Source organism: Lentinula edodes (assembly GCF_021015755.1).
Source record: "Lentinula edodes strain Le(Bin) 0899 ss11 chromosome Unknown C8R40scaffold_54, whole genome shotgun sequence".
NCBI classification, from domain to species: Eukaryota; Fungi; Basidiomycota; class Agaricomycetes; order Agaricales; family Omphalotaceae; genus Lentinula; species Lentinula edodes.
Window position 1 is genome coordinate 298,740 of NW_025764360.1, and position 14,463 is coordinate 313,202.

General features: G+C 45.2%; 3 protein-coding genes across 3 annotated transcripts; 1 reads left to right on the forward strand and 2 right to left on the reverse strand.

Annotated features, from left to right (window-relative positions):
• Positions 1 to 118: 118 nt before the first annotated feature.
• C8R40DRAFT_740456 (uncharacterized protein) lies at positions 119 to 1,298 on the reverse strand. The gene is made up of 5 exons (XM_046236062.1): positions 958 to 1,298; positions 672 to 902; positions 575 to 610; positions 442 to 525; positions 119 to 383 (listed from the first exon to the last, which is right to left on the reverse strand). Exons 1-5 carry the CDS (start codon positions 966 to 968, stop codon positions 257 to 259), a joined length of 489 nt encoding a protein of 162 aa, XP_046080641.1. The 5' UTR covers positions 969 to 1,298; the 3' UTR covers positions 119 to 256.
• Positions 1,181 to 3,466, forward strand: C8R40DRAFT_1241062 (uncharacterized protein). Its single transcript, XM_046233534.1, has 7 exons — positions 1,181 to 1,339; positions 1,428 to 1,630; positions 1,682 to 2,135; positions 2,187 to 2,439; positions 2,498 to 2,581; positions 2,646 to 2,990; positions 3,045 to 3,466. The coding sequence occupies exons 1-7, from the start codon at positions 1,272 to 1,274 to the stop codon at positions 3,294 to 3,296; spliced, it is 1,659 nt and encodes a 552-aa protein (XP_046080642.1). The 5' UTR covers positions 1,181 to 1,271; the 3' UTR covers positions 3,297 to 3,466.
• C8R40DRAFT_740547 (uncharacterized protein) lies at positions 3,431 to 5,012 on the reverse strand. Its single transcript, XM_046236064.1, has 6 exons — positions 4,824 to 5,012; positions 4,689 to 4,771; positions 4,078 to 4,623; positions 3,904 to 4,023; positions 3,731 to 3,848; positions 3,431 to 3,654 (listed from the first exon to the last, which is right to left on the reverse strand). The coding sequence occupies exons 1-5, from the start codon at positions 4,912 to 4,914 to the stop codon at positions 3,768 to 3,770; spliced, it is 921 nt and encodes a 306-aa protein (XP_046080643.1). The 5' UTR covers positions 4,915 to 5,012; the 3' UTR covers positions 3,431 to 3,654; positions 3,731 to 3,767.
• Positions 5,013 to 14,463: the final 9,451 nt, after the last annotated feature.

The window sequence follows — 14,463 nt, forward strand, 5'->3', positions numbered from 1 at the left end:
TAAAAAAGGCAATAAAAGTAATGCAACACACATACGTAGTGGTAAGGGAAGCAGTATCTGACTGGATAGCGGTAGCAGCAACTGACGTATCGCTAGAGCAAAAAATGTAAACAGGCCATGGATTATTAACAAAGGAATTCCTACCCGTTGCTGGTTACAAGCGTAGACGTAGAGGGTGTTGTCGAGAGGGTGTTGCCGCTGCCAAAATTCGAAATTTTGATTGAATTGCGGCAGTTCGAAGCCAAGGAACTTGCACTCACTTGTTGTTGCTGCTAGTCGTCGTTTGAGAGGTGCTGGCAGTGAGTGAAGAGGTCACAGCGTTTGAAATTAGGGAAGAGCTCGATGTGCCTGCATTTTCAGAGCTCGAAGTCGAAATCGAAGATCTGCATCGGAAAACGGCTTTAGAAAAAAGGATGGGAAAGGAAGGTAGCCCAGACAGACGGTAAGGAAGCTTGATTGTCAGCCGCGACATTGATACTCGAGCTGGAGGCATAAATTTTGTCCGGTTCTTGTGTATCGGAGATTCTGGAAATGCAATCAGTGATAATAGTAGAACATGGTGAATGTTATTCACGGTGATAAGTTAGATATGACCTCTATAATAAACACTCTACGAGTGAAACGATCAGAAGTGTACATTGCTATCTTGAACAGATGAAGGTCGAACGAACCCAGATTCTGTAGGTGTAAAACTAAACGGAATGTGTGTTTCCTGTTCCGACGAAAATTCTTGAATAGTGGAACCACCATTTTGCGAAGTCAATCGAAGCAGAAGACTAAAAGCTGTCGGGTCGCTGCTATCCCGAATCAAGGTTGCTGATGAAGCCTGGTTGGTTGACGCAGAGGAAGGAACTCCGGTGAAGCTAAATCCGGCAGCAGTTGCGCCTACAGAAAGAAACACTCTATTTCCTTGCATTTTGAGCCAACGTCTACACCAAGAGCACAAAAACTCCTTACAAAGAACGCATTCTGGGCAGGCTCTGCCTGCAACAATGCAGACCAAACAGGCTGGGATGGTCAGGGAAGGGAAAGTAGAAAGAAAAGAATGGAGAGTCGGGGCCGTTTGTCGCTGATCACGATATTTGTCGTAGCACCTGAATAGAATATGAAAGAAAGAGTGTGTTGAAGATCATCAAGGGACTTCAAAGCGAGGATTGGTTGCTATGTATGTAAGTATCTGAATTGTCCTGACCCTAACAAACCCTAACGTCTGGTTTTCCCCGGTTTACACGAATTTCCTAACGCGTGCACACTGCAGTACTTTAGCGATAATGGTCAGCAAAAAAACAAAGAATGCCAAGAGAGTAGTCAAGGAAGCTCAAGAGACAGGTCCTTCTGTGTATGTTCATCTTCCTCTAAGCTTGAGCCAGGTTTTTAACTTGGACAAATAAACTACATACTTACAACCATCTTCGTCGGCAATGCAGAGAACCCACTGCTGGACCGAGTTCATCACCGAGCCCTGCTGGGCCAAACCCCAATGATACTCCTCCTTCACCGTCCCCAGAGCCTGATCCTCTTGAAGAAGGGAACATCGTACAACGGGCTGAAAAGGTCAAAGAGAAAGGAAATGTTGCGTTCAAGGCCACAAAATACCAGGAAGCTATCGAGCATTATACCAAGGCCATCGGTGCGATTACTTATCATTTGACACTTTGTTTGTAATTTACTTGGAATCCAGAAATGAATCCCCTTGAACCCGCATTCCTCACTAATCGAGCCGCATCATACATTGCCCTGAAACGATTCAGACCAGCTTTGGATGACTGTCAACACGCAGCTACACTTCAGTCTGCCAACCCATCAGCCAAAACCCTCCTTAGATTAGCACGATGTCAGCTTGCTCTCGGCTCTCCAACCCCTGCTTTCTCAACCCTACGATCCGTCTTGGCCTTGGAACCCAAAAACCCTACTGCGATTCAGCTGAAGAGTAAGATATCTGAATTGGAGAACCACATGAAAACATTCGAAATGGCGAGGGAAAAGAAGGATTGGGGACTCGCAAGACTGGCTCTGGATAAATGTATGCAGGGAATCGAAGGTGAGGCCGGAGAAGTACCCACGGATTGGAGGGTATGGAAAGTTGAACTGGAACTGGCAAAGGGGAATCTGGATAGCGCTAACTCTGCTGCAAAGTATGGCAACCATTTTGCGTCTCCTTTCTAATTCTCATTCGTCTCTGATAGCGATGCAATTCGCTTGAACTCCAACTCTCCGGAAGCCCTCTGTCTGCGTGGTCTCGTGCTCATGCTCAGTGGTAAGCTGCCGCAAGCCTTGCAGCATGTTCAGTCTGCACTACGTCTGGATCCGTCCCATCTACCTGCACAACAGCTTAGAAAACGAGTGAAAGATATTGAGCGGTTGAAAGACGAAGGAAACATTGCTTTCAAAGCTGGAAAATTGCAAGAAGCCGTGGCCAAGTATACTGACACTCTCGAGGTGGGTAACGGTTCGCTTCGACATCACGAATAATCTCGACTCAATAATTGGCAATTAGCGCATAGGTGAAGAAGAAACAGAAGCGAAGGGAGGTCAAATCCGTGCCACTCTTTTGTCCAATCGCGCTACGACTCTTGTGAAGGTACTATCATACTTTCGTCCATCCGCTGCATCTTGCGTTAAACCTGCGTTAAACTTGTGTCCAGTTACAAGAATATGATCGCGCTCTATCTGACACGGAAGCCTCTCTTATTCTATATCCCAACTCGTTCAAAGCGCTACGGACCCAAGCTCGGGTAAATCTCGCTTTAGAAAATTATGAGCAGGCCGTACGTGACTTTAAGAGTGCTGTGGATGAGGCTCAGAAAGACGGTAGTACAACTGAGCGCGACGTGCGTGAGCTTCGCACAGAGTTGAAGAAAGCGGAAACTGCATTGAAAAGAAGCAAGACAAAAGATTATTACAAGATCCTGGGAGTGCATCGAGAGTGTACGGATATTGAAATCAAGAAAGCTTATAGAAAAGAAAGTTTGAAGCATCATCCTGATAAAGTTAGGAATTTGTCCTCTTCTCGTACGTTGACTTAATTTTACGTTTCACTGTAGGGTGGCGATGAAGAAAAATTCAAACTCGTTGTTGAAGCACATAGCGTACTCTCTGATCCCCAGCGACGTGCACGGTATGATATGGGTGAAGATGAGGATGGTCAAAATGATGGTATGAATGGTGGTATGGGCGGTATGGGTGGCATGAGTCAGGCCGATATTGCTAATCTGTTCGCCCAGTTCAACGGATTCGGAGGTGGAGGGCATTCACATTCCTCGAGAGGCGGGCCAGGATTTTCATTCGCGTTTTAGAGTCCACGCTTATGTTTATCTTGTGTATTTCTGTACACTTTTTGAACCTCAGACTTATTCCGAAAGTCGCTTAATAGATATATACAGTATATCATACTTTTTCCCATTGCAGTGCTAGTTTTATTTTTGAGCATCTTTTTTTCCTTTTGTTGACCGATTCAAGCTAGAGAATACCCCCAAAGTATGAACACAGTATACATATGGTTATATACCTCACATGATTGGTAGGAGGCAGAGGAGAACTGGCGCGGTCCCATTGAGAGCTGTCGTGGTGTACCACAGATGTACATCACAACGGTCATTGGCGCGTAAATGATATGGCCATAATTCCCACTCAATATGGGTGATTAACAAAGACCTAAACTAGACTCCATATAGTCAGAGACCTTAAGAATACACCAGTGAGAAAAGCACGATATTTAGCAGATATGTACATGGATCACTTTCTTATATACATTGAGGACAGTAGATCTAAAATTCGGTCATAAAGCACATCTCTTTGTGCGGACCCGAAAGCCATTTCCAGTGTAATGTTTGATGATCAGAGCCACACTAAACATTGATCATTGGTATCCAGCAGAGTATCTGTTTGCAGGACTTCACGCACATATTTCACAGTGTGACACCTTCCACAAGCCTTCATGTCTCCTGTTGCAGCACAAGTAGGTAGGCCACACTGGTCCCAGCCTTTAAGATGCTTTTTTACCTTCAAAATGTATTGGTGGACCTGGGGTCTCTTGTCTCGCTCCGATGATAACTGGATAACTGTTCGGAAACATACATCTCCAAGTGAGACCTGTTCGTCCCCTCGTGCCATTGTGGGATCATAAAACAAGTCCCGCCAACCGCTCAAGAACGGAAGCAGCTTTTTCCTGGTATCCGCAGGCAAGATTTTATCCGAATCTCGAGAACTCACGAATGTTGTCAAGAGCGTACTGAGTAATTGGACCACATCTGCAGCAGCACCTTTGTAGTATTCCTGGTGGTCACTTGCCGGTTTTCGAATCTCCCGATCCCAACGCGCAGCAACATGTGATAGTCGTTGGCCTAAGACACGAGTAAGATGTTGATTCCCTGATGAGACAGGCTTTCTAGACCGCAAATATTTGCCGAGATATGGGTTGTGTTGAACCATGACCAGCATCCTGAGCCACGGATTGAAGAGTTGGTAATCCTCCCTCGCGCTTGCATCCTTCTCGATATAACTACCATCCGTGGCAGTCCATGGATCAAGAAAGCGATCCACTAGAGCAGGAAGGTACAACGCGCAAAATCGCGACCATATCAGGTCCTGCTGAATCTCGTGTTCTTTGGAGTTGCGGTCGAACTTAAACGGGCTTGTAATTAGATTCGGTGCCCTGGCCCGAAACTCAGCTAGGCCTCAAAACTTACATATAGTTCTAACATGGTCTTTCGGACAAGCTCGTCGCCTTGTGAAACATCTTTCCTTGGGCCTAGCGCACTCTTTTTGAAGCCTAATATTCAATTATCGGTGAAAAAGATCTTTGTAAAGGGACTAAATCCTACCAAGTAGTACAGCAAAGTCTTCAGACCACAGAGGTTCAGGAAGACTATCCAGCACATTTTCAACTCGTTTTCCACGAGCTGAAGGACCCATTTAGTGAGAGAAAAGTTCGAGATTGGTGAAAATGTTGTGGGTGCTTCTACACAACCGCGTGTTCCCTTTGTCCCCTCAGAGGTCGGAGCGAAAATTCTTTTCGCTCGTCCGTAGGTTCAAAAAGATTCTGGTTTGAAACGAGTCAACAGAAGAAGGCGATTTCAAACTCCGTCCTAGACTCGAGCCAGTAGCTTCGGATGTTGACACTTTGGAAACTGGCGCTCAAAGGTGTCTCTGCCGAGAAAGTGATTCCGCATATCGCTTCTCAGCAGCAGACTGGTTCGAGTCTAACTCCGTCCATCCGGAGGCTTGCTACATTTGTCGTCTCTTGGATCCCCGCAGTGTTATGGTGACTATGTTGGTCAACATTTACTTGTATAATGTCGTATAATCCTTAAGTAATAGTGGGGTCCAGGGCCTCCGCATCTCAACTCTTCCAGTACTGTGCGAAAGGGTCTTCCGAAGGATATAGTGTTGGCCCTGTAACAGGAGTGACAAAAAGTTGAAAAATTCCTAATTTAAATTAGGTCGGTAAGAATTCCCCACAGTTGGGGAAGAATCCTCCAGCTTCCTCCAGAGTTCATCCATTACGGACTCGCAACTCAGTGTTGAGCAGGCAAGGAGTGCGTAGTGGGAACACTCTCCAGTACCATACCTGGTAGTAGAGCTTAGTGTCTCAGTGAGGCAATAAAAGTAAGAGAGAAGCGAGTTGGATTCCAGTACAGGATATGGCCTGTTTATATACATAACTGTATGACAGTATTACATAAGGAAGTACAGAGGAATCCGCATATAGTAAATGACTAGATATGACTACATATGACATATTATAACACATGATCATAATAGTGGCATGTGAACAGCATAGCCGCGTTCAACACACCCCCTTGCTGAGCAGCACAGTAAAGTACTTTGCTCAAAGCAATAGCGGTAGGCGTCAGACAGGACAGACAGCCTAAGGATTGGTGTACGAGTAGAACTCAAGTCCAAGCATTGAGCGGAATAGCTCAAATTTGATACGCCCAAGATTCTTTGTGAAAAGATCTGCAGGGTTGTTACTGCCATCTACGAAGAATACTTGCACAAGGCCACGTTCGACAACTTCACGGATATAATGATACCGGATGTCAATGTGTTTCGAGTGCTTGCTAGTGACAGGATTTGATGCCATGAAAATGGACCCTTGATTGTCTCCAGCAATAGGAATAGCGTCAAGTTTATAGCCTAGTTCTTCAAGTAGATTACGGATCCAAACCACTTGACGGCTGCAATCAGACAATGCCATATACTCAGCCTCTGTAGACGAGTGAGCAATTGTCTTCTGCGCATGGCTGGTCCAAGAGAAGATGCCATTGGCAAGCTTCATGAAAAATCCAGTCTGTGACCGGCGTGTATAGGGATCGGAAGCCCAATCCGAATCAGTCCAAGCGCTGAGACCGATACCCGATTCACCATCATAGCAAAGTGCATATGATCTAGTACCTAGGAGGTAGCGGCAAATATAGAGTGCCTTGTTAAGGTGCTCTTGAGATGGGTTAGCTGCATGTTGTGCAAGCTTGGTAACAGCAAAGGAGATGTCGGGACGTGTGCCCAACATAAGGTAGAGAAGGGAACCAATAACCATTTGGAACTTGCTACGAAGAGCGGAATTCGATTGGCCTTTGGTGGGTTCGGGTTGGAACCCTGCAGGAAGTGGTGTATCAGCCATTTTAGCATTTTCCATCCCGCAACGCTTAAGGACTTTGTCAAGGTAGGCGCATTGATCAATATAGATCTTTTTGCCACGACGATTAATCCGCATGCGAAGGAATTCTTTGGCTTCACCAAGATCTCTGCATTCCCAATGTGACATGAATTTCCCTTTAAGGGAATCTACGAGTTTCTTGTCAGGTCCAGCAAAGAGTGCGTCATCAACGTAGATGATGGCGATGACTAAAGAGCCATTTTTTCCTCGTCGGACAAAGATACCTGCATCAGAGCTCAGGCGTTTGAAGCCAAGTGTTTTCATGTATGAGTCCAGTGTTTGCCACCAGACAAGACCTGCTTGTTTCAGTCCATACAGAGCTTTGCGCAGTAAGAGGACTTTGTCCTCTTTGCCTTTGATTTGAAAACCTTCAGGCTGTTCCATGTAGATAGTCTCATGTAAGACGCCATATAGATAGGCATTTCGAACATCGAGTCCAGTGAGATACCAGTTGTTCAGCGCAGTCAAGGCGAGCAACAGTCTAACAGTCTCAAACCGTACTACAGGAGAGAAGACTTGGTCATAATCAAGACCTTCAATTTGTGAGAACCCTTTGACAATAAGGCGTGCCTTCTTACGACCATCAGATTTGACGTCAAAGACCCAGCGGTTCTTAATGACCTTTCGGTCTGCTGGACGATCCATGAGTTCAAAAGTACCACGCCGTTTGAGCGCTTCAAGCTCTTCTTGGCAGGCCTTAAGCCATTCCTCACGCTCAGCCTTAGGTAGGCGAGTAATGTCCTTGTAAGTCCATTCACGGACGTTCTCAGAGCTTTTCAGCTCCCCCTCAAAGGGAACGGCCTTAGCCATGAGAAAATATATTAATTCAGCTCCCCCTTCCCAACATAGTCTGATCAGGGTATTAGCTTCGTCACCGGGAGTGACAGAGGGTTGTTCTCCATTTTCAGGAGTAGGATGCTCAGTACTAGGTCCGGGAACCTGTTCTGGCTCAGGACGTTCTTGCTCAGCCGAGGAGCTACCTGGCTGTGGTGCGCGTCTCTGAATATCCCTCTTTGGTCTCTCTACCTGTTGTTCCGTAGGAAGCTTAGTGCTGCTTCTAGGATCACCGGTAAGACGAGTAGGTGGTCTCCGCACACGACCTGAACGTCTCAACTGTTCTTCAGCAGGAGGTTGTTCATTCCGGGGTTGTGGCGGCGGACTAGGATCTCGTGCTGGCTGTTCAGCTGGCACAGGCGGTGCAACGTCTTGCTCCGGATCCTGTCTCATTTGGGGAGTGGTAGGTTGATGAAAGATGGGAACATCATCATCACCAGGTGGAGGAATAGGATCTTTAGGATCTGGGTTGCGATCTGGTAGTCGCGTAGAGCGATGACGCTCTGAGGATTTACAACGAGGAAATAATTTCTCGTCAAACACAGCGTGCGTAGCAGTGAACATGGCATTGTTCGACCGCATGTAGATATTTCCGTGTCCACCGTCAGAAACTCCGAGATATGTCATTAGTTCTGACCTAGGCGATTGTTTGTTTGTCCGTATTTCTTCATGAAGATAGACATACGCGCCACAGCCAAAGACACGCAAGTGATCTATGCGCGGAACTTTGTTGTACAAAATCTCATATGGTGTCTTCCATTTGTGACGACGCATAGGAGTGCGGTTATACACATGCACAGCGTGTGCAACAGAGAATTCCCACCAGGAATCAGGAATACAGGCTTGAAAGCGCTGTGGTTCACTTTTCTCAATAATAGTCCGGATAAACCTTTCGGCTCTTCCATTCTGCTGGTGGATATGAGGAGATGACCATTGTGCTTTGATACCTTCGTTCTTAAAGAACTCATCAAGTGCATTGGATCTAAATTCTCCGCCACCATCAGACATCCATTCCTTGACGTTAGTCTCGTATAGATTTTTGACTGTGGCAATGAATTGCTTTATCACCGGAAGAGCTCCGCTCTTCTTTTTTAAGTGGCAGTAGAACCCATGCGAAGTATAGTCATCTATGAAGAAGATCGTATACTTGTACTTGTGGTACGAAATGGTAGGCCATTCTTTGAGGTCTGAGTGAATAATCTCGAAGGGACGTGATGCCCGACGATTAGTTGGCGGAAATGGACGTAAAGTCATCTTTCCCTTGGCACAACCTTCACATAGATCTTCCTCATGGGGAATGCTAAAGGTGGGAACACCTTCTGCATGTTTCCTCAGTTGAGTGAGTGCTTCGCGCGATGGATGACCCATGCGACGATGCATGGTAGTGTAGTCCACTGAGTGGATCACTAGGTTTACAGCCATAGGCTGTGGCGAATAATCTTTGAGAATGTAGATTGTATCGCTGTGAGTTCGTGGTTCAAATGACAGGAATAAACCGTCTTTGTCCCAGAAGTCAACTTTGTCTGCGTTGCCGCGAACAGTTTTGCCATCTTGTAGGAAGCGTCCTTGTGCTATAAGGCGATGACTCAACTCCTTCATATAGAATACTGGAGCAATTCGTGCTGAATGCATGCGACCTCTAACATCCTTGAAATTTATCAAGACAGTCCCAACGCCAGTAATGTAGGCAGTTGTGGTTGCAGTTGCTATGAGCACTTTTTCCTCAAGGTCTTCATACTCAATGAAGTCACTCAAGTCAAAGGTAGTGTGTTCAGAACAACCAGAGTCGTTCATCCACCATTTAGGTTGATTTCTCTGTTTACCCTTACACTTCTTGCACACAGAGTATGAAACGTCATGTACACAAAAATGTTCATTGGATATATACTTGGCATCGATACGGTAATTATACAAACGGGACAAGAGATCAGGCTCAAAGGCCGACTTGCATGTCTTCGCCACTGCAACCGATGAAGGTGCGTTAGTATATCCCATATGGTCAAGATCAGAGGAGGGTACTGACCCCATGGTGTCCATGAATCCAGTGATTGCCAAAATTTCACGATCCAAGTCGAAGTTCATCAACTCATCAGGGTCGAAAGAGGCAGTTCCTGGGACCTCAAAGTCCATAGGAGGAGATGGAGGAGGCGGCGTAGGAGCCTTACTGCCATTCTCAACATCATCCACAGGAGACATTGCACGAGTGCGCTTTGTTGGAGGATCAAGTTCATCATCACTGTCCAACTCCGAAATATGCCCAGCTGGCTCAAGGGTGCGAATGACTTCGGCAGTTGCACGGACGCCAATGTCACGGGCACGTTTGATGGCCATCCTTGTCTTCTTATGAAGATGAAGGGACGTAGCATTAGGAGGAGGGTTGTAAGGAGGATGGATGGAATGCTTGCGCACATCTTGAACAGAAGGAGTAAGATCAGTACGTACCGGACCAAAGTCAACAGTACTGCCAATCGGACTGAAGTCCATAGAGTCTGCATCAGCTTGGGCAGCGTTTGCATTCTTCTTAGCCTTCTTGTTCTTTCCACTGCCACGCTTACGCTTCTTCTTGTTGTCATCGTTCCCATTCTGTCCCTTCTGCTGCTGGTTACTACCGTTACCATGCTGCTGTTGGGAGAACTTGGGATCGTTTCCTTTGCGATGAATGTTCGAAAACTTGTTCGCGTTCTGCGGTTGGGAGTTGCCAATGGTGTCTCCGCTGAAAGCGTTCATAACTGCGATACGAACTTTAGCAAAGGTCAATTTCTTGAGCTCTGCAGTTTCAAGCTGAGACATGGTTTGGATAACGACAGAGTAACGTGATGGGAGCTTAGATAAAAGAATCAAAGCTTCGAGGTGGTCAGCAAGACCAATGCCAGCTTCATCCATACGGGTGAAGTACATGCCAATCTCCATCATAGAGGACAGCGGATTTTGCTTGTATGGAATTTTAATAGCCATAGCGGCAGCAAAGTCATTAAAGACTGCGCCCAGACTCTTGACATTGTAAGTCTTGGCTAGATAGTTCCAAAGCTTCTTAGCTGTGTCGCTGTATTCCTTGGCAAGGATGCGGATGGAGGGAGAGATACGGAGGCGAATGTTACCAATAGCCTTGGTGTCGATCTCCTTCCAGGCTTTGAAAACAACCTCATAGTTCTTCCAGGCTTCAACACTGGCGGCGTTTGCAGCAACAAGTGGAGATGGTTCACTGGGTTGGTCAGTCGTAATTGCTGATTCAAGCCCTGTAGCCTGAAGGAAGGCTTCCATTTCGGAGGCCCAGGTGTCGTAGTTATCACCTTTGAGGGTGGTGGTAACAGCGGTAAACAGTGCAGAGGACATTGCGATCTGGATAAAATCAACAGAAAATGTCAGCATGCAATTCATAAACGCTCAATGACAACAGATGGAAACAAAATGTCATGAATGTTATTGCCAGTAGTGACAAGCTGCGACATATGTCTAGCAAGCTGTCATCTACAGTGTCAAGCACTCTTGGGTGATGTCATAATCATCACTGTTAAGTGCGATATTGACTTCAGCACCAGAGGCGACGTTCCAGGTAAAGGTCTGTGTCAGAGACAGCAATCAAATAGATGCGTCAATGACAACAGTAGACCAGAGAGCGCTGCGAGCTTAGAGCTCAGCAAAGCGTTCATCCGGGGCCCATAACCTGTTGAGCAGGCAAGGAGTGCGTAGTGGGAACACTCTCCAGTACCATACCTGGTAGTAGAGCTTAGTGTCTCAGTGAGGCAATAAAAGTAAGAGAGAAGCGAGTTGGATTCCAGTACAGGATATGGCCTGTTTATATACATAACTGTATGACAGTATTACATAAGGAAGTACAGAGGAATCCGCATATAGTAAATGACTAGATATGACTACATATGACATATTATAACACATGATCATAATAGTGGCATGTGAACAGCATAGCCGCGTTCAACACTCAGGATTACCCATTGCAATCTCCCGCTAACGAGCTTGCCTCGTTTTTGTGTGAAAGAGAAAGGAAGGAATCTAATGGGCACTCCAACCAACCAATCTAATACACAATATGCGAGTTCACTGCTATCAAATTTATTTAATAGCAAGGGGTAGCGTTGGCAAAGGTTCCGCAAAGCTTTGAGAGCTAAGTACGAAGCTTTGATCAATCAATTTGAATCGTTCTAAGGATTCGATATATTCCTTTGATCAAGGTAGATTCAGCACGATTTGTGCTTTGGTTTGTATTGATTTGGGTATATCAAGAATTGGGGGTTTGAATCAAAGTAAATTAAAACCGAAACACACAGACCCCTACGGAGGGCTAGAACTATGTGCTGGCACAACCACACAGCGTGATTTGCCCTTAAGACCAACAACTGATCCTAAGTTCGAAGAATACCCAACAACTGGATAGACTTCTCGCAGTCACAAGGAGCAGAACACGACGTTCCTATACTCACAAGTGCCGGGCCCGAATGGCTGCTAGCGAAGAGGTTTCAGTCTGGCGGGAGTGTGTCTTTCCTTTTTACGGATTAGCACTGCAACGTCGTCCCAAAATCACTTGTATTCCAGATACATCGGATCGCTATTTATACATACAGAATATAGAGTCGCATAGTACAATTAATTTAAAACAATAAACGTTCGGAACCGCAAGGAAACTTCTACACTCAGTCAGATACCATTTAATTTGAATCTACATGTCCTTATTTAGTCCATATTGGTTCCAAGATTCTAGTATACCTCCAAACATGGGTAGGTACTTCAATATTCATTTAATTTAATTGTTTTTAGAGAATGACTCGAGTAGTATTCAACTGTCATTGCTGTTCAACACTTACTTCGATCGTTTGTCATCTCGTCCGGAGGCAAATCAACTCTCCTCGATTCTAATCCTATCAATCTGATTCATCTGGATTAAACTAATTGCTTCTCTCTTTCAACAGACACCCATTGTGCCTATACTCTATCAAGGGAGTTACACATAGTATTCATTTAATTGCATTCTTCAATGTTTTCTACGTCAGGACTCTTTGACATTCATTTGATATGTCTTCGGAGCCTCGCAGTCTTTCGATCGTTCTTCTAGTCATTTTACTCAACCATGCAACTTGATTGGTCTATTAGACTAAATCGCAGTCCTTTAGATTAATGCATGATCTTGTTCTAGAAGGAGTATTTGATAATTCCTGAGTTCTAGAAAGTCATTTCGAGTCAATCCTCGGTTCATGGTCACTTGAGTAAGTTCTTCCAAACTCCTGCCAGTGTAAGGTCCAATAAGAATACCCTTGGTATGTCATACGTGAATGGTCATCCTTCGGATGTAGTCCGAGTCTGGTATAATCCTGCTTGACAAACAGGTAGACTGCTATCCGAAGGTAGTATTGGGGATGGGTAAACTAACCAACTTGTGGTAGTATGGGTATATGGTCCCTTCAACTTATTAGACTGATTCAGTATTGACTTTGACTGTCAATCTGGGTCTCAATTACAGTCCTCTTGATACAAATCTATACGTGAAAATGTCACAATTCACAGTATAGACGTCTAGCCAAAATTTAGGCGTGTCATCCCCCCCAAACTAAAGAATTTGACCGTCCTCGGTCATTCGTAGTTTTGTATAGGGAAAGGATACCCAATCTGTTTTTAGATGGATTCGACAAGACTATATCTCCTTTTAATGTAATTCACTGGGTTTGGATCTCTACTTCTCCGTGCTCTCCAATCAATTTGGATGCCCTCAAATGGGTTTCTAGCGCTCATCTATCAATTTATTCACACGCCTGCTACGAATCGTAACAGTTTAGCGCTCAATTTGAATTGAATACTTTTTCGGTATTCGTATCACATTTCAAAATTTTAATTCACAATCTTTTTATCATCTAATCACAGAACGAGCTTCCATTTCACGGAGAACTGCTCTGACGTGATTCAGTGTGTACATTTATTTGGTTCGGGGCACGGGGTTCAACAAATTCTCGTTGAAGTCCGTTTTCTTTCTTTTTCTTCCTTCATCTCGTTCTTATTAATTCAAAATGGCCCCAACCTCGAGTCAAACTCGGGCTGCAGCTTCGACCACGCTTCTTCCTACCTCCCTTATGGAGGCCCAAGTAATTCTGGCGGGTCTCTCATTCAAATCAACACTCCCTTTGTTCTTCGAGAGCGCTGTTTTTGTTCGTCTTCAACAGGGAGATTACTCCCCCCCTATGCTCGATTCTCAGAATTCTCCGGATTTCGATGGATCTACTACCTTTCCAGCTTTTTTGTATCCTCGTCCTCTGGTTCCCTTCTGCTTCCCTTCTAACACTTTGCGTCCTCTATCTGTTGCCTCAGGCTTGGACTTATATTGTTCAGCCCAAATGGCCGTGCGGACGTTACAAAGTGGGGATGAGGATTCCATTGAAACCGATCCGATGGAGTTATATCATTTATTTGAGGAAGCCGCCCCGTATCTGGTGCGTCTTCCACTTCTCATTGCTTTTATTTATTTTAATTGTTCTTATTAGCTTTATATTCATGAATTCTGGATGGGATAGCTTATTACAGCAGTGGGGAATTCCCCCTGAACATCGGTCTTCTTCTATGGTAAGTTTTTCCTGCTTCTGAAGCAATCCTTTTATTCATTTTAATTCGATTTGTAGGATGCTCCTGTCCTTGAACACTTCCCCACTATTCCATTCCTTTCTGTCTTCGATTCCGCGAAGGGAGCGCCATGAGGCGTCTGGCGCCTTCCAAAGAACTGGATGTCTTTGCCCCGTTACGCGGTAAAGGCTCTCCTGGAGCTTCAAAGGCAGTTTCGCCTCCCAAGGTTTCCGATGTCATCTCTCCTCCCCCTGTCACTAAAGCACAAGCTGTGCCCCCTAGGGCACTTCGAAGGAATCGGGAGATTGAAAGCCTCAAGGCTGACGCTTCCTCATTTCGTGAGTATTAATTAATTTCTTGGTTTCATTTTATTCATTCATCTTTGTTTTGATTTAGTTGCTCTCCCGTTC

Coding starts and splice junctions, on each gene's coding strand:
- C8R40DRAFT_740547 (XM_046236064.1), bottom strand. CDS start 4,914: ATGGGTCCTTCAGCTCGTGGAAAACGAGTTGAAAATGTGCTGGATAGT. Junction 4,772..4,823: donor AGACTTTGCTGTACTACTTG/GTAGGATTTAGT, acceptor ATTGAATATTAG/GCTTCAAAAAGAGTGCGCTA. Junction 3,849..3,903: donor GGTGTCACACTGTGAAATAT/GTGCGTGAAGTC, acceptor ATCAATGTTTAG/TGTGGCTCTGATCATCAAAC.
- C8R40DRAFT_740456 (XM_046236062.1), bottom strand. Junction 611..671: donor TTTACACCTACAGAATCTGG/GTTCGTTCGACC, acceptor TTTCACTCGTAG/AGTGTTTATTATAGAGGTCA. Junction 384..441: donor GACAATCAAGCTTCCTTACC/GTCTGTCTGGGC, acceptor TTTCCGATGCAG/ATCTTCGATTTCGACTTCGA.
- C8R40DRAFT_1241062 (XM_046233534.1), top strand. CDS start 1,272: ATGGTCAGCAAAAAAACAAAGAATGCCAAGAGAGTAGTCAAGGAAGCT. Junction 1,631..1,681: donor GCATTATACCAAGGCCATCG/GTGCGATTACTT, acceptor CTTGGAATCCAG/AAATGAATCCCCTTGAACCC. Junction 2,136..2,186: donor AGCGCTAACTCTGCTGCAAA/GTATGGCAACCA, acceptor CGTCTCTGATAG/CGATGCAATTCGCTTGAACT.